Source organism: Anopheles gambiae, chromosome 3, assembly GCF_943734735.2.
Source record: "Anopheles gambiae chromosome 3, idAnoGambNW_F1_1, whole genome shotgun sequence".
In the NCBI taxonomy this organism is placed as follows: Eukaryota; Metazoa; Arthropoda; class Insecta; order Diptera; family Culicidae; genus Anopheles; species Anopheles gambiae.
The window spans coordinates 36754548-36773232 of NC_064602.1; the positions used below are offsets into that span (position 1 = coordinate 36754548).

The 18685-nt window shown below is 43.3% G+C and overlaps 1 protein-coding gene across 1 annotated transcript; it reads left to right on the top strand.

Annotated features, from left to right (window-relative positions):
• The first annotated feature begins 1124 nt into the window (after positions 1-1124).
• LOC133393235 (pH-sensitive chloride channel 2-like) lies at positions 1125-15854 on the top strand. The gene is given in 7 exon segments (XM_061657084.1): positions 1125-2444; positions 13731-13840; positions 13914-13999; positions 14068-14383; positions 14463-14621; positions 14689-15192; positions 15195-15854. Coding segments are annotated over 7 exon segments (1929 nt in total). The 5' UTR covers positions 1125-2013; the 3' UTR covers positions 15518-15854.
• Positions 15855-18685: the final 2831 nt, after the last annotated feature.

Genomic DNA, 18685 nt, shown 5'->3' on the forward strand with positions numbered 1-18685 from the left:
TTCCCACGATTTTTTGGTTGGTTCCCATAAATGTTTGGTGGGTTCCCATATTTTTTTGGAGCGTTCCCACGATTTTTTGGCCATTTCCTAGAATTTGTTGGTCCAATTGTATTGATATCCAATCGGAAAATACCAATAAATTATGGGAACGAACCAAAAAGCTATGGGATACGATCAAAAAATCGTGGGAACGCACCAAAAAATCATGAACTGACAAATAAATCGTGGAAACCCTATAAGTTTAAAAAAAGGAAAATAAGTTTAAAAAAGGGAAAATGTAATTTAAGTAATATCTAGTTTGTACTAAACGAACAAGAAATCATTCTACTTTGATATTTGTTCAATCGTTGTTTGATATTTTGCTTTTATCTATCTTTCAAGTGCAAGTATTTAAAAGATAAAATTGTATTTTTACGCGAGATAAAAAACAGATTATTTTGAAATTAAGTTAAAATTGGTAAAAAATTGGTAAATTGCTAAATTGGTAAAAGTGAACTCATATCAGGATGAGAAATAGCAAGGGAAAACCCAACAAAACAACTATCGCGTGCCAGAGGAAAAAAGAAGCCCCAAAAGTTATCAGCACAACAACCCACAAGACGTCAACGCGCAGATTCAATTAAGATTTTCTGTTGAAGATATTCAACCCACCACGGCAGCAACATATCACACCGTCCAAGGAGGCGCCGATGGCGTTGGCTAGTGTCGCCACGCAAGCGCTACGGAGCGCCCTGCTCGACGGCTGCTCGGGTAGTGTGCAAGTGCGCTTTTTGCATGAAACACGACTCCAATCGCGTTCAAAGAGACCGACACAAAAAAAAAAACTCAAGCCCACCGATCGCGGTACGAACACGCGAACACGAACGCCCGCTCGGTTGGCGCCCCGGAAACCGAAGCCTTTCTCCAGGGGCGCCCCAGCATCCACCGCGCCGAACGCTCAAACGGTGCGGTGCGTAGGCTCCATGTCCTGCTCTGCGCACGCGGCACCCACCGCTAACCCCATTATCATACAACAGGAGTAATATCACCCCAACCCCCAACCACCCGAACCAGTATGCCACCTGTAGCGACCAGCGGCGACCTTTGCTGGTTCGTTGGCACACGCAACTGCGCGTCGCAAGCACCGTCGCAGCGAGCTGCGCACACACATCGCGCCAAACGAACGAACCGACCCGAGGAAGACGCGAACGTGCGAGGGCGCAACCGCGACCGCGGATATAATCAGTTGCTCGCCGCTCGCGGACGAACAGTAAGAAAAGCAAAGGCTCCGCGCAACGAGCATGCCAAACCCAATCCGGACGCCAAACGATCACGTGCAGACCCGTGCGCAGAACGCAGCAGCAGCCCACGTTTTTCTGTTTCCGAGTTTTCCTACTCCGCCGTTCCGTTCCGTTGTTACGCTGTCTCTCCTCAAGTGGTAGTGGTTGGTTGAAACGTTATTTTAGTGGCAGAAAATAAAAGCAAAGTTTAAATTTTCAAGTGCAGTGGCCGTGGTTTGCGGGAAAGGAAAAAGGCATCACACGGCTCCAACGTGTGCTTCACAGTGTACTTCAAAGCAATAGACGTCTAGGAGACGACTGTGTGTGTGTGTGTGCGTGTTTGTGTGCTGCGTATGCGATCTCCATCCAGTGTGTGCTGGGTGCGTTTCGCGAGCATCAGCAAGGTCAAAAGGTTCTGGAAGGATCGACAGATCCAAGGAGTGGAGCGATGATCGATTAACGCTCTCAAAGGGCGCGTGTGTTTGTGTGTGTGTGTCTGTCTGTCTGTGTGAGGGAAAAAAGCACGATCAATTGCGTGGGCCCGGTAGACGCACCCAAATCCGATCGATGTAGTCCCTTCCTTGGGCATCCTTGACGCATCCGTTTCCCAATCGCCCGCCAATCTGTGTTCCCAGCGCCTCCCGCATTGTGCAAGCCCAGTGCATAAGTAGCAAAGCGTGAACACACGAATCCTCCTTATCGGGGTGTTGCTTTATTGGTCGCTGCAGTACCTAAGATAAGGCGTTTGTAAAAGATGCATTCGCCGGGAGCCGCCGCGTACGTGTTTCTCCAGTGCCTGGTCGCTTTGGTTGCGGCCGTGATAGCGCAGAGCGGTGCCGATCAGCCGCCCACGACAGTGGTAGAGGTGACGGCACACGGCAGCGTCAGCATGACGCCACCGACACCACGGTCACCGTTGCTGAACGAGACGGAGCTGGTGGAGCTGAACCAGCCCGGCAGTACGGCGGTGTTCGTCGCCCTACCGACCAACCCACCGACCGTTTCGGTCGACAGTTCCAGCACCTCGACGGTGGCTTCCACCCAGGAACCGACGTCCACCACCGAACGGACCATGTCGCCGGAGGAGATACAGAAGCTGCTGCTGCCGCCGGCCACGGTTGAGGCGGACATCTTGCACGTGAATGCAACGGACGACAATCGGCCAGATGCCAAGTCCAGCGGCAAGTAAGTGCAGATAGGGGGGAGGGGGGGGGGGGGAGTGGGAGGGCTAGTATAAGGCAATTACCCGCGATGAGGAACTCGCATTATGGGTGCTAAAAAAGCATCAATGGTTGATGGTTTAGTTAATGTTTATTAATTTCAGCAAATTGACCATTAATTGAACGCCTTCCACTGATGTCATTTTTGTGCAGGATAATTAAGCTGTAACTCATGTGTTTACGCCACGCGTTGTTTTTTATGTGTGTATGTGGGGATCTCGCCGACACGTGTTGGTCGTCTTTTTTATGTGGGATCAAAGGTGCAATCGACAATTTTGGTAGCGTTTTAGCTGACGGGCACGTGTTTGCTGGCTACTTGGATGGAAATCACAACTCCGGTCGAAATTCTGTGTGGTTCACAAGATCGACTATAGATCGATTACATCAGGGGTCGGCAAACGTATCTAGTAAACGGCAGTGATTAGTTTTAAGCACTTCACCAGACAAGGAGATTCTAAAGCAGACATGTCAAACATACAAACCGCGGGCCACACGTGGCTCGAATTCTTCTTTCCAATATTCGTTATGCGTATTCAGAGTTCACAGCAAGAATAATTTGTTAGGAATTTGTACTCAATCATCAAAGTCTTGTCGTCTGCTTCTATCCAACGTTCCTTTTTCCAATCTTCTTTATGGTACTCAATACTAGCAAGTGAAGAAAGTGTGATTACATGATTTCTTCAACAATAAAGCTGTTTTGAAAAAAGAAACCTGAAATATATTGACAATGATATTTTCTCGTGTGTCGATATGTTGAGGTGATATACGAGGTTTAAAGAACTATCCAAAGCCAGTCTCAAAGTTGGCATATATCTGGCATATAAGAATGATAAAATGTCTGGGTTAGGTCCGCGATCGCCGCTAAAGATAGGTATGAGTAAATATAACCTGATTTGCGTAATATATTTGTATTTCCATGTTTCTTATTTCTACGATTCTAGATACGATTCTAGGTCAAAGAATAAGTCCTTAATGATTTTCGCATCGCATCATTCCGATCGAAAGCACCATGTTGTGTAGTGGGTGGTGGAGCAAACAAAACCTGGACCTGGAAACACTTAAAATATCTAAATGATATATTTTGGTATAAAAAGGTCGAATTTTATTCACCCCATAATCTCCTCCCCCACCTACCCAACACCGCTCAAATGCGGCCCTGCGAGAATATTTTCAACTGTAATCCGGCCCGCGACCCAAAACGAGTTTGACATCACTGATCTAAAGTATATTTTTGCATAATCACTATCGATACATCACACCGTCAACTCGGGAATTGGAGATTTTATTATATTTATCTAAAACAACCATTGCATAACTCGTCGAAAAATCCTCAATTTATGCAGTTTAAAGGAAATAGTAAAGTACCACGTTTGCGTGTAAAATTTATGTTGGCTAGCGATCTTTCTTGGATGCTAAATCAACCTGAAATAATGCTCACTGAGTTGATGAAACCATTCATTAGGCTCTATGAGTGCTACATTGAAAAAATCCCCACTAATTACCTAGGACGTGCTGAAACGGAACAGCTCCAAAAGTGTTCTGCTAAACCAGTAATTGAGAAAATATCATTGTCAATATATTTAAGTTTCTTTTTTCAAAACAGCTTTATTGTTGAAGAAATAATGTAATCAGGCTTTCTTCACTTGCTAGTATGTAGTACCATAAAGAAGATTGGAAAAAGAAACGTTGGATAGAAGCAGACGACAAGACTTTGATGATTGAGGACAAATTCCTAACAAATTCTTCTTGCTGTGAACTCTGAATACGCATAACGAATATTGGAAAGAAGAATTCGAGTTAATGTAGACACATGTTGGTTAGAAGCAGACGACGCGACTTTGATGATTTGAGAACCTAAAAAATTCTTCTTGCTGTGAACTCTGAATACGCATGCTAAATATAACCATGATTAATGTAATTATTACACAACCTTAATCATCCGCCTGCAAACAGGAAGGCTCTAGGCTTTAAAATCCACAAAACATGTGTGTGAACACACTACGCCGTGTGTGTGTGTATAGTACACCTACACCGGTGGGGTGCAAAAGAGGAGGAGAGAGTGTGATGGGGGGAATGGGGTTGGTTTGCAAAACTCTTTACCGTTTCGCGGCGTGTGTGGGATGGGGCAGTTGTGGACACGTTTATCTCTCGCTACGGATATATGCAGTCGGTAAATAAGCAGCAAGTGGCCACACAAAGCCACGCTATTGTACCCTTCGTTCGTATGAGTGTGACTGAATGCTGCTACTGCTGCTACTGCTACTCACCTAGGCACCAAGGCGTATGAAACGAATGATTCACAGCCTCTTCCGATAAGGGGCTCACCTCCGTGTGCGCCCTTACTTCGGCGCTAAATCACATGCGGGCACGTACGGAAGAAATATCTGTGTGTTTTTATCTTGCAGTACCACTGGCAGTGATGCTGAGGCGGTCATTCTAAGCTAAAGTGGTCGTAAGAAAGCTTAGCAGCTTCGGTGGTAAAGTTTCAATTTTCGATGATTAATTGTTTTATTGGCACATCGTGCCAATGACACAATTGCGTTGCCGATGTCAACAGACGCTATTGAAACGCGTCTGGCGGTTTGAGTGGCTGTGCATTGTGTGCAACGCGAGGGTCGCACGCTACAGCGCCAACGGTCGCACGCAGTACGCGCCGCAATTGAACGTGGTCGGTAGCGCTGCCGTTGAACGCGCCTCTGGCGTTCAGTATCCTAGTAGGCAGACCGTTTGTTTGACAGCTCGCTGACAGATAGCTCTGGGTAGACTGTTTTGACAGCGAAATCACTTGAGCTGCGCTGCAACTGAACGCTACGTGATCGTACTCCAGAATGAAGTGATCGCGTCTTGTTTTCAGACCGTTTTTTTATCTTTTCGCTTCTTCAAGCTTTGAACTTTTGACATTAAGCATTGAAGATGAAAAACAAGTTCATCTGCTTGGTGTGGGGCCAATCGGAAACAGGTTCACATTCTTGTGGAGCTGTTTCATCTTTCCGATGCCGGCTTATTTGCTGATGACCACCCAAATGGAAGAGATGGAATCATTGATTCTTCGTACGCAAGGCCTCAATTTATGGATGTTGGAAATGGCTCTCGGAAGAAGTAAAACAAAAAAGCTAAAACCGGTTCAAACTGTACCGGCTTCCCACCATGATGACTTCCTGGCAATTGCCCCGAAGGGACAGCACAGTAGCTACACTAGCGTCTAGGGGCTAAATGCTTCAACCGTTGACCCCCGGACCCGCTGTACGTGTTTGTGAGAAGGGGGGGGAGGGAACAACTGACAAGTTCAATGTCGCATTCGAACGCAATGAACGCATTTTGTGGCGCAATCGGCACACTGTTTGTGCGCACTTGCACTTGCTTCTTTTGAAAAATGGCCGCCCTCCCACCGTAGGACCTGTATCGGTGGTGCGCTTTGGAGTACACTTCATTAGATTCGAGCCCCTCCCTCCCCCCTCGAACAATAAACACACACACACACCCCATCCTCCAGCCATGTTCCCCAAAACGCTTGCGCACACGTTTTGAGTTTATTAAAAAGGTTTTGTTGTGCTGTATTGGCTGTTCGATTTTATCGCACAGCCCATACACAGCAATTCCATTAACGAGGGCCTGGAGGAGGCTGCGCGAGCCGGTTGGTCGCAGAAATATATCTTGATCACGTCGATCGTGCCGTACCCAGGCACTTATCTTGCTGTTTGATGTTTTGTTATTTCCTCTCCTGTCTGCTCAACGAACGTAGTTACGAAAGATAAACGAAAGACTGTACATTGTCTGTAGTCTGTGCTGATAATTTGCTTTGCAAAGGCTTTGAGGCATTTCATTTAGAAATTTTAAAACAAATGGTCAACACAAGGAGCTGGTTTTTACATATAATTTCACACCACATTGACACCTTTGTCTTTGAAAAGCCATTTTCGCTCAAAATAGCAATCGATGGCTCATTTAAGGCGTTCAGCTCTCCACCTCGCAAAGCCGCTAGTTGACTGAAGTTCCTCGTTGTAGTAGTCGTTCCGGTTTCTAGCTCTTGTGTGCTGATGAAATCATTTCTCGTCTAATTTTGAGGAATCTTTAGGACCCCATGTGACGGTTGACTGTAATTGACAGATCGTGCCAACAATTGTACCAACATCCCCGGCTTGAGAGTGTGAAGTGTGTGAAGCCAGCCAGACACGATTCTGAACCCAAACGTTGGTTCGAAACAAGCGAACGTGATTACCGGGTGGGTTGTTATTCCCGTTTAAATCATTAAATATTTCACTTAATCTGAAGCACGTGAACAAAAAGCGGCTGCGCAACGCGGTGACATCGTACAATTCTTTGTACACAGATATATAACCGAGTGCACGTTGAATTTCACATTGGCGATTGGTAGTTTGCATCAATGCAAAAATCCATCCACAAAAGACGCCAAACTGGTAGGAAACCGATTAAAAACCACACATCCTCTTCAATGTTCAAGGACACGAAAAAAAAAGATCAAAGCACCACGGTCAAACGATCTTCAAATTCGAAGCGCGGCCCATTTTATGACTTCCTTCAGAACTGGTTCTGCCGGATATCGTAGCGTTTTGCTGGTTTCTTTAAGTAATTTTGCACTCCCAGAACCCTCCAAACGATATTGGTTTAATTTATTCCACTCAAAAGACAGGGTTTCCCTCCCATTTTTCCCCACCGAAACTGAAACTGACCTTGATCTTGGCGCGGAGTGTGCAAAAGGCGCTAAAAAAACATCTCGCAAGCCAACACACGCTCGTCCGGTATGCGCACACGACATACCTGCTACGTGTTAGGATCGGATAAATCACGTGCCGCTTATGTTTTTTTTTTGTTGAGCACACTAGAGCACCCGCACCACCACCCTTGCTGCTGTTTGTGAAAATGTAAATACAGCCGCGTTTTGCCGTAAATGACAGCGAAACACATTTTAATAACCCGGAACCTCTCTCTCTCTCATTCACACACTCTCGTTGCACTATTCCTCGCAAGTGTTATACCGGATGATCACAACGGTATACTAGGTAGGTCAGCAACACAGGGAAAAAGGTGGTCCCCACCAGATCACAGGACATAATAATCGGAATCACTAAGGAGCGCTCTATGGCGGTAATTGAAGCGGTTGATTGAAACGGTTTTTTTGTGCCATGCGTGCGGTGAATGAAAGTGAATCTCAAGTAGCTAATTAACCCTTGAGCGGCGCACAATTGAAGGGATTATATGTTTTTTTCAAATTATTTAATGCATATGGATTGTGTTCGTGTGGCTGTATGGAAATGTAAATATTTATGCTAATGTATGGACATTTATAAATTGGTGCATAAATCATATTTATCTAAAGAAATGAGAAGGGCAATCACTGTGGAAAATATTACCAGCCTGTTTGTGTAATTTATTTTACTGAAGAGAACTTTCCTTGACGCAAAAGATTTGATTAATAATATCTTGTTTAACCCATTACTGCCCGGGTGTACAAAAACATGATACAAATGATATATGCTGTATTACAAAACAATGCGATCAATCAATTATATTTAGTGTAATCTAGTGTATTTAGTGTATAGTTTTTCGGTTCTGTCTTCGCCCAAATCTTTATAAAAGGGGACTGTTCTAAGGGATTACTATTATCGGGAAGCGAGTTTATCCTATAAATGAAATAAAGTATAACGTAGTAGCTCAACGTATGAAATTGCATACGCTTAATCCCAATTTTAAGGCAGTTCTTAATTTTGTTCCGATCCTTTGCTAGATATCTCTTTTTACACTAGCCTTGTCACTTTTTGTATGAAATTTGAGGAATAATAAATCTTTCAAGAAATAGAAAATGGAGAACTTCGATACTTCCTCTAACATTGCGCACTTCAAGCACAACGAAAAAAACAGATGAAGTGACTCTGACACGAAAAGCATGCTAAAATTACCATATTGTATCATTTACAACACGCTAAACAGGTTAGTTTGATAGAAAATTACTGTATTCCAAAAATGGTGTATTTTGCGAATGAAATTTCATTCACTGGCCACTAATGGGTTCAGATAACAACACAATAAATGCTATTAATTATCCGTTTTTATTCCCAAATTTGGATATAAGTTACAGTCGTTGCCACCAAATTTTGGCTCTAAAGCATCCATTTTTGACAGTGCGAATCAATTTTTGACTCTAACGCACTTATTTTTATCTGTAAGTCAACACATTTTGACTGTTGTAGAAATCATGATAATTTTAGAAGGTATTTAAGACGATTTTGACAGTTTTTGTTTTACAAATTTGATAATTTGATGTTTTTTAGAGAAAAAAATAATGAAGTTTAATAAATGCTAAAGGCATTGTTCACACCTAAAAATACAACTTTTTCACCCCATTAAGTAAAACTTCCAAAATTGGCATAATAATACTTGCTATAATTTGTACTCAATAAAAAAAACAATAACAGCTTTACTTTATTTCAATAATTTCAGAGTATGCAGTTAAGAATTTTGTGAATGAAATGATTGACTCTCAGTTAAAAATTGATGCCTTACAGACAAACGGTAATGCGCACTGTCAAAAATTGATGCACTAGCGACAAAAATGATGACCCGCTGTCAAAAATTGTTGCCTTAGAGACAAAAATATGTGAGTTAGAGTCAAAATTTAGCGGTAACGACTGTAATCAATCTCCCGTGTTTTGCAAAATGATCAACAATTCCAGTACGCTAAACAACGCTTTAGGATACACATAAAGTAGCAACAACTGTTAGGTTGTTATGAATGTTTAGCTGAGCAAAATGCACTAGAACGTGATTGCTGACACTAGTTTTTGTTTGCATGAATTGGGCTCTAAAACTTTATTATTATCATTATATTCTATCAGTGAATATTTTTTTCTAAAATTAGTTTGCATAAAAATTGAAAACAATTGTCTTTTGTTAATAGTGCCATAAAAATTAACAACAATCCTCCTGTACTTGGTCTCTTTTACAGTCAAAGGTTTATTGATCATACGTTTGGTCGAGTAACAGCTCTTTAAAGAGCAACAAAAAAAACCTACCATTAATGAGTGTCACTAGCACTTATTTACGCACAGGCAACCCACGATGACTTTATTACGTTCAAGCACGCGTCGGACGGGGCGATGAAGCAAGAGCAAGAAACAACCGGGTGAAGTAAAACAGTAAATCGCCATCGACAGCTTCCAATTACTTCCCTATTGCCGGGTGTTGCACCGTGCTTAACCGTGGCGGTACACCACGAACCCGCTGGATCGATTTTGCGTTTGCATACAAATCGACCGAATTTATGAAAACGTGTCTTAGCACGTTTCACTCCCCCTGGTTCACTCCCCCCCCCCCCCCCCCCCCCCCCCCCCCCGATTAACCGATACAGCCAGGTAACACCCTGCCGTGGTGTACGCACCAGGGCCAACAAACGGGCACGCAGGTTTAATCGCCTCGCAGGCGAAGGAACCTTGCAACGACCGACTGCCACCTCCCGAGACAGTACGGTGCTGCATATTAAGTGCATATTCTGTGTGCAGTCCGCCCCAAACAAAGTCTGGCGTTTGCAAACGCCCGTTACAACACGCTGAAGATTTCAAAGTCGAAGAATCTCCACTCGAATTATAGTCAAGTTTATGGACGGGTCCTTGATCTGCCGGGAGCTTCCGTAAGGTGGTGGGGAAATGATTGCAATCGCAGATGTCGTTAACCTTATTGCTTAATCGAACAAACAAATTAATTTTATCGCGCCCATCCACCACGCGTCCTTATTATCACAGCAATGCATGGGAAGTGAATTTGCCTTGCAGCTAGGTGCGCGCACTTTGGGATGCGTTACCGAGCATCGATCGTAAATTAAATTACAACTCATGTTGCAATTAAACCACGGACACGTCTAATCGTAAAACAGTTTTTTTGCGGGCTCTTCGGGGTGTGTAAGAGGGGTAGTGAAGAGCGTATTAAGAGAGGTCGTGACTGGTATCGAAATGATCGAGGTGCGCCAACTGCGTAACGATCGAGGTGCTACAATGCGATCTCCGACGTGCAGCAGTGCAAAGCCGCTTACTTTAGCCGCGACTTTTTGGGATCATCTAGTATTTTGTGTTAAATTAGTTCATTAACTTTTGATGTTTTATTTAGGTAAAGCATTTTTCTAAGGATTTTTTTTTACTTATATTTTCTTAAAATCCTTAACGAATTTCAAAAATTTTGTAACAAATATGAGCCGTTGTTTTCTTCTTGGAAAAACCTTTTTTTATCGTAGAAAACAATTATAAATTGCATTCAAATTACTTTTACTTTCTTGTAGCGTAAGATGCAAAACCGCGATATGCAAGGTACGGCATTTCGGTCGAGTAAATCAATAGACTTCAACAGCTGCTGTTAGGCGACGAACCCTTGCTGTGAGCAACTAGTTGCGTTCGCGGTTGATTTAAACATATTTTCACCACCCTTCAACGTCCTTCCTTTAATGTCCTTCTGTTTTATGTTTGTATGTACTTTTATTCTTGTTCTACTGCACAGTTAGTTTACTTTGAAACTAGTTTAAACCACTATTACCTAGTTTAACTTAAGCCCGCTATGAGCGATTAAACTTAAACTCCAATGCACTCTATTGCCTTCAACAGCACAAGTTTAAGGACAGACGATCGAAACCATTGTATAAGGTGCCTCGTTTCGCTTCCGTTAGCTCTAATCCGTCCATCGGCTGTGTATTGTGCGTCACAAAAGACCGCCAAACGAGCAGTGAGCGCATACCCCGTAGCAACAAAACGCACCGCAAACTGACATAAACCGGGTGACGGTAGCCAAAACATCTTCCCCATCATTGGCACACCCGGCAAAACTTCCGCCTGGCCAAACGCAGGCTCGGTTCAAGTTCGTGGCTAGCATCTGCGCATAACACCGCTGGAATTGGTTTCGTTCGGATTTTGTTGGTTAAGTTCCCATTTATAGCCACATTTATCATCTGACCGCCTGTGGTGGTGTACGAACGCTCCCTCCGTAAACAATTCCCGCAACAGCAGCATCCACGAAGGAGGTGGAAGGAGGAGCCCACTTTATTAACCCATTAGTGAAGAAATAAACAAGGCCAAACAAAAAGCTATAGTAATGATGGCTGGAGGTTGGTGCGCAATGAGGCATGGAGAAGAGTCTTTATAACGCGCCACAACAAACAAACAACGGCACATCATCTTAATGCGTACCTACTACTATCCGATCTCCTGTATCTCCGGGCCGGATCGTTGATGATAGGGTTTGGCTTCGTTCGGTGTGTAATTTGACATCATACGTCCTCCGGTGGCGGAAGAGTAAGAGCACGCTGCCTGCCGATAGTTTGCTTTGCAAGTGCACTTGCACGTACTGTTTCAGTGTGGGCTGAAGGATTTCTATTTTTACGATTATCATTCCCAGACCCAGGCAAGATGACTCAAAAGAGATCAAGGAGAAATATTGAAATGTAAATTAAATTAAACCTTGGTATAAGATAACTGATCGGAAAGGACTAAGCTGAGAAATCTTGATTTGTATCATTTGCTACAATTTCTTAAATACAAACAATCGAAAATATTAATCCCAATTTGTATCACTTATAAGGGTGGTAATAAAAGAAGAGTTCGCACCTTTGCCAAAACCAAGCCCAAAGACCTTCCACGGGATTATGGCTGTGAGTTTTGTTTTACAACCGATGTGGTCGTTTGTAATATGTTGTGTTGTGTAAGTTATGCTGTTTTATTCCCCTGTAGCCAGAAAGGTCAAGGTTAAGGTGGAGGCTCCAAGAGCCTTCGAAAACATCGACCAGTGAGCTTCAGCACATGACATCACACTGTGGAGATCAGCACTAAATGACCTAAATAGGGGATTAATTCCCATAGATGATTTCCTAGTGCCTTTTTCATAATAAACACAACCAGATAACTTCAATCAGAGAGGTTCATTTGTAGCTTTGTGAATAATGATATCCAACTCGTCCAAGACATTTTTTTAGTTTGAAATGCGCCCAAATTATTACTGTAGTTATTGAAACTGATTATAAAACTAGGATTAAAGCAAGATTAAAGAAAGATTAAAACATTTCTTATTACAAGGAATTTTAATAGCTCGGTTTAATTGTTTTAAGCTCGTCTCGTCTCGTCTCGTCGTCTCATCTCGTACTCACCTAGATTTTTTAAAATAAATCTTACAATTGAATATCTAGTTAGTGAAATGTATTGAATTTGTTGAACAATTTGTTAGACGATTAATTATTAACCATTTTCCAAATAGTTTAAGATCGTTACTAAAATTTATTGACAATGCCACAACATTTTTCTAAACAAACGATTGAAAAGTATGTAGAAATTGATAATAAATTAAAATCTTACTTACCTACTTATCCGGCGCTCTAACCGCTTTGCAGTCTTGGCCTACCCCAGGAATGTCCGAAACCGCTCACGGTCTAGCGCCTTCGTCTGTCAGTCCGTTATCCAAATTATTAAAATCATTCAAACAATATTCGGAGACATTCAAAAATCCTGCAGAAATCATATAACAAATGCATTTTTGAGCTGTCTGTAGGTGTTAATTATTATTAACTGTCGATTCACTGGCACAGTATTATTTCTTGTGATTCCCGAAAGAGGGCGACACAGACAGTGTTTAGTGTGGTCAACGTCTACCACTGATCGGGTTAAGCATTCCCGAAGGATCCCGATCTAGGCTAAGCGAAAGATGCTAGGTCACTCCTTCGTCAAAGCCCATGGCAAGTGACGAATTTTTTAGCGTCTCTAACGAAAAAATAAATAATAAGACAGCTTAAAAAACGCTTGTTTTAACTTTAAAAATAATTACCCACTGGCGAAACAAAGAGTCCTGTTGCAGTGTGCAACAGTAAGAATGTTCAATAGAAGCACTGGTTCATTCTGACCGTTTTCAGGCAGCATGGACTAATTATTCGTTTAAGTGATTAATTCAATTCTACTAACCCAGCATAACGCATTCATAACCAAGACGATCGTTAATGTAGGCTAAGAAAAAGATCAGTTTCTATTTTGCTAATTTATACCCTTTGCAAGTACTAGCCATGCCTGTACCATACGAACATAACAAGTGTCAACAAAAATGTTACGCTTTCTCTTAATTTTCTTTATCAAATGACTTAAATCGACATAGCACTGTGAGAATGGCAATTCAATTTGACGTAAAAAATCTTGGATTTGACAGATTTGAAACTGTTTCGATCCGGCATAGAGTTTTTTGAGATCTAATTACTCATTCTATTTTCCCATTACAGAGACTCTGAGTGTCCCACGCTAGAAGGAGCGGACCATCTTTCACAGACGCAACTTCTGACGCGATTAACACATGTCTGTCGGTACGATCGGCTAGAGCGTCCCAAGCGAGGTAAGCTACAACCGCAACGTTTCCATTATTACAATAACATGCAAATTAATCATTAAATGCTGCCCTTTTTCAGAATCCATCAACGGTACAAACGGCCCGGTAAAGGTGTACGCCCGTGCCTACATCTATTTTATGCAAAATTTAGAAGCACACGATTTGGTAAGCGGATGCACCCGATTTCCTAAACCTATATTCTAACCCTATTCCGCTCTTCCCACCGCGTACAGCAATTTAAGATACACGCACTGCTCCAGTTCCGCTACGTCGATCCGCGGTTGGTGTTCCGGGAGGTGGCACCGAACCGAACGAAACCGATCATGGGCGAACAGTCGCTGCGTGATCTGCTCTGGGTGCCGCACGTCTTCCTCGCGAACGAGCGCAGCTCCGACATACTGGGCACGGCCGAGAAGGACATCCTTACCTCGATCTCACCCGACGGTACGGTGATTGTATCGACGCGCATCAGCGCCACCCTGTACTGCTGGATGAATCTGCAGAAGTTCCCGTTCGACGAGCAGCACTGTTCCACCGTGCTGGAGAGCTGTAAGTATCACGCGTCCATCGTTTGGGGAGTGTTGATCGTTTGAGATGATCGGATTGATGGGTCTTTGTTTCCTCACAGGGATGTACAATGAGGACGATTTGGTGCTACTCTGGGAGCACAAATCCCCTGTAACGCTGGCTCCGGAGCTGCATCTCACCGAGTACGTGCTGCTGGAGATGTTCACCAACGAGACGGTTATCAATGCGGATCTGAGTGATCTTCGCCATGGTGCTTTCGGTAAGTCTGAATGCTGATGACACTAGCCTGATGAAGGACTAACGCTCCATTCTCGCGACACTTTCAGCTGGTAACTACAGCTCGCTCAGCTTCACCGTACATCTGGCGCGCGAGATGGGCTTCTACATGATGGATTACTTCATCCCCTCGATCATGTTGGTCGCTATCTCGTGGGTCACCTTCTGGCTGCAGGCGGATCAGTCTGCGCCCCGCATTACGCTCGGCACTAGCACCATGCTGACGTTTATTACGCTAGCTTCCGCCCAAGGCAAAACGCTCCCGAAGGTCAGCTACATTAAGGCGTCCGAGATCTGGTTCCTCGGCTGTACCGGGTTCATCTTTGGCAGTTTGGTTGAGTTCGCCTTCGTCAATACGATCTGGCGCCGGAAGCGCAACGTGGAGGTGAAGAAGGTTAACAGTAAGCACGTGCTCAAGCAGGCCATCACACCGCGGCCGGCGCGCAAGGACATGAGCGGGCTGCACAAGTCACACTCCTGCACTTCGCTGGCCGACTCTGCCACGACCGTTTCGGCCAACTCCTTCAACAACTATCTAACCGTGCATGTAAGCATATAGATCAGTGCGTGCTATTCCTTGTAAATACAATATGTTTAACCATTATTTTATCTTTTACTCAAAAGTCCATCCCTCAAAAGAGCCCCAGCAGTGCCACCCTGCCCATCATCTCGACGACCGATGTTGATCGGGCAATGACGGAAGCCTCCAACGTTACGATCCAGATCGAGGGCCAAACGAGCAATGTGAACGGAAACGGCTGGACCACGATGACACCGCAAGAGGTGGCGATCTGGATCGACAAACGGTCACGCTTCGTCTTCCCGATCGCGTTCGTGATCTTCAACATATTCTACTGGACGTTCGTGTACTACGTTTGAGGAGACCCGGCCATACAAGTATGGTTTACAGTCATTGGGTTGTTTTAGTTGCAAACAACGATCCGGAGCCTAGTTCGGCCGGATGCACCGGAAAGTATTATACTGCGAGGCAGTGAGGGACAACAGCCTTGTGCTGGCCTTGTAGAGTCGCCTTTTTGTGTGTTTGTGTGTGTGTATGTGTGTGTGTTTCTAAGTAAAACACTTTCTTACCGAAGATTAAACACTTAGCGATAATTATTTATTTGAACGACGTGCCTAAGACCTACCTACTGTGTGCATAGTTATAAACGAAACAAAAAAGTGAATAAATCCTGATACAACAAGTTGAACTGATTAATTATGTGTGTTTCATTTTGTGCAGGGTATTGTAGAGATCGATTACTACTTTTGCAGTGGAATAAAGATATCATATTCTACAGGACGTGGATAAGGGTTTGTTCGAAATCCTAACAGTTCATCATTAAAAAAAAACATGCAGGCAAACTTCTGGATCAATTTTGGAAATTTGAATTCGTCTGTGAAGGATAGCTGATGACATCTTCATTGTTCTATATGATCTAGTAATGTGTCTTATCTATATATCACACTTGAGCTAACGTTTCTCAAGCAAGAGAATCCCCTCGAAGGGATTAAGGTCTTGTTAACAATTATTGATCAGCTTTGTTAAGGTCTGATTGGCACAATTCGATGAAAATAGTATTTTCGTAATGAAAAATAAGCTTCTAATGGTAGCGAGATCAAGCTAAAGCTACACATGGTTGTCAGAGATCACTCCAAAACACCATTTAGCAAATTCAGATTCTGCGTCTGAACTTGTGACGGGTAAAGTTGACAAAAGTCCGGAGTCGGCTAGGATCCGATTCCGATAATTTAGGAACCAACTTCGGAAGATAGGTCCACCCAGCATTGTGCAGAGTCGTTTCGAATCGTCTTGCGCCGTCCGGAATCGCACGGAGTCGCTTGGAGTTGTAGTCGTCCGGAATCGTTCGGAGTCGTCCGGAGTCATTTGAAGTTGTCCGTAGTCACCCGGAGTCAGAGTCGTCCGGATTCATCCGGTTTCAGTAGGAGACGGCCTTCGAAACATTGACCTTTATACGTGCAAAGTGAAAAACAAAAAAAAACTCAACGAAATGAAATGCCTCATCACATGCACATTGCACAGGACGGGTACTGTTGACTCCGACAAACTCCGATTCCGGACGAATTCGATTGACTCTGAACAACTCCGGACGACTCTGAATGACTCCCTATCAATCCGACTTCGTATGACTCCGGGCTACTCCGGGCTACTCCGGACGACTCCGGGCGACTCCGGGCGACTCCGGGCGACTCCGGGCGACTCCGGGCGACTCCGGGCGACTCCGGGCGGCTCTGGACGACTCTGAACGGCTTCGAATGACTCCTAACGACTCCAAACGACTACGCACGACTCCGACTCTGGGCGTAACTAGTGATTCCGATTTTGCCAGGGTCGGAATCGGACTAACAATAGCCGAAGTCGGATCGGATTCGTGTGTGCGCTCCAGAAAGCACATCACTAATCCGAACATAACGATAACATATTCATGTACATATTCTTTCCTGATATTGAGTTGAGGGTAGAGTTTTTTTTCTGTCAATCACTATAAACCCTGGTGCAATCATTCCATCGTATGCTGTACGATGCCATCTTCTAGGCCTTGAGCCTCTTGCCGTAAGGAGACATAACGCACAGTGCCTTTTCATCGGTGGTCTTCTCAACGGTGGTCCCTCGACTCACCGTCTCTGTTGTCCCGCATTAGCATTTTGCGCACCATCCCGCCCGCTTAGGACTAGAAATATTCTGCGGATACCTCAGCTTCGATACAGGTCGGCTGGTCGGTCAGACCCTATAGGGGTCGTATGATTCGTATGTCTGCGGAGTCCAATGCTAGCTCCGATGCATTTGCCTTCGAGATATCTTCAGCGCAGTTCAAGACTTCAACTCCTGCCATGGCCTATGTAGTGATGCGCATTACTAATATCATCACTTCTGTAATAATTGCAGTTGTAGTGGAACATCTTCATTAAATTCGTAGATCCTATCAATTTTAATGATAATTGTAGACGCTTTCTTTTTTATCTTCAATTTTTATCTTCAATTCACTGTGCTCGTTGTGAATTAAATAAATAATAACAATAAGAATAATAAAAATAATATCTGGCAACAAACCGTATGTTGATGCACTTCTTCACCCTGCTGCAGAATTCTATTGGTTTTAGAGCATATTGAAGGCCTCGACTACTGATGACTGTCTATTGACATAACCGAGTTGACTGATTATTTGATTACATTATACAGTTAGAATTCAATAGTTGAACGCTTTTTAGTTGGCATGCTTTTTAAATGAACGCTGAATAGTTGGCTGACAGTTCAATTAAAAAGCATTCGTTTGTATGAGAAAACCGGTTTTTGCAAAATTCACAAAAATCTCATGGCATGCCGAGAAAAATTTCATAAATTTTTTGTATGGAAAAACGTGCCAACTAAAAAGCACATATTCAATATTTGGCAGGGAATCGAGGTTCAACCAGTGAGTTCGGACTGTATACAGTACATGTCAGTCAATCCCAGACACAAGAAACTTATAAACACTACATACAATTTTTCAAAAATTGTCAGACTATCGATTTTCATAAAATTTTGCCCATATTTTCCTATAATTTCTTTCAATTAATTTACAGGGTTTCGCACGATTTATTGATCTGTTCCCATAGCTTTTTGGGCTCGTCTAATGATTTATTCATCATATCTCATAGATTTTTGGTTCCGTTCCATAATTTACTGGTATTGTCCGATAAGATATCAATACAATTGAACCAAACAAATCTGGGAAAGGCCCAATAAATCGTGGGAACTCACCAAAAAATATAGGAACCAACTAAAAAATTATGCGAACCGACCAATAAATCGTGGATAACCCTGTATTCGCGTAACTCAGGGAAATACTGTATAATATACAGTACAGTACATGCCAGTCAATGCCAGACACAAGAAACTTACTTCACACAATTTTCAAAAATTGTCAGACTATATATTTCTCCAACAACAAAAAAAGATAAGAATTCCAAAAACTGTATATTGAATTGAAGCTATTCCAAAAAAGATATGAATTGTAGCTTGAGTAAAAATTATTTGGATAAAATTTG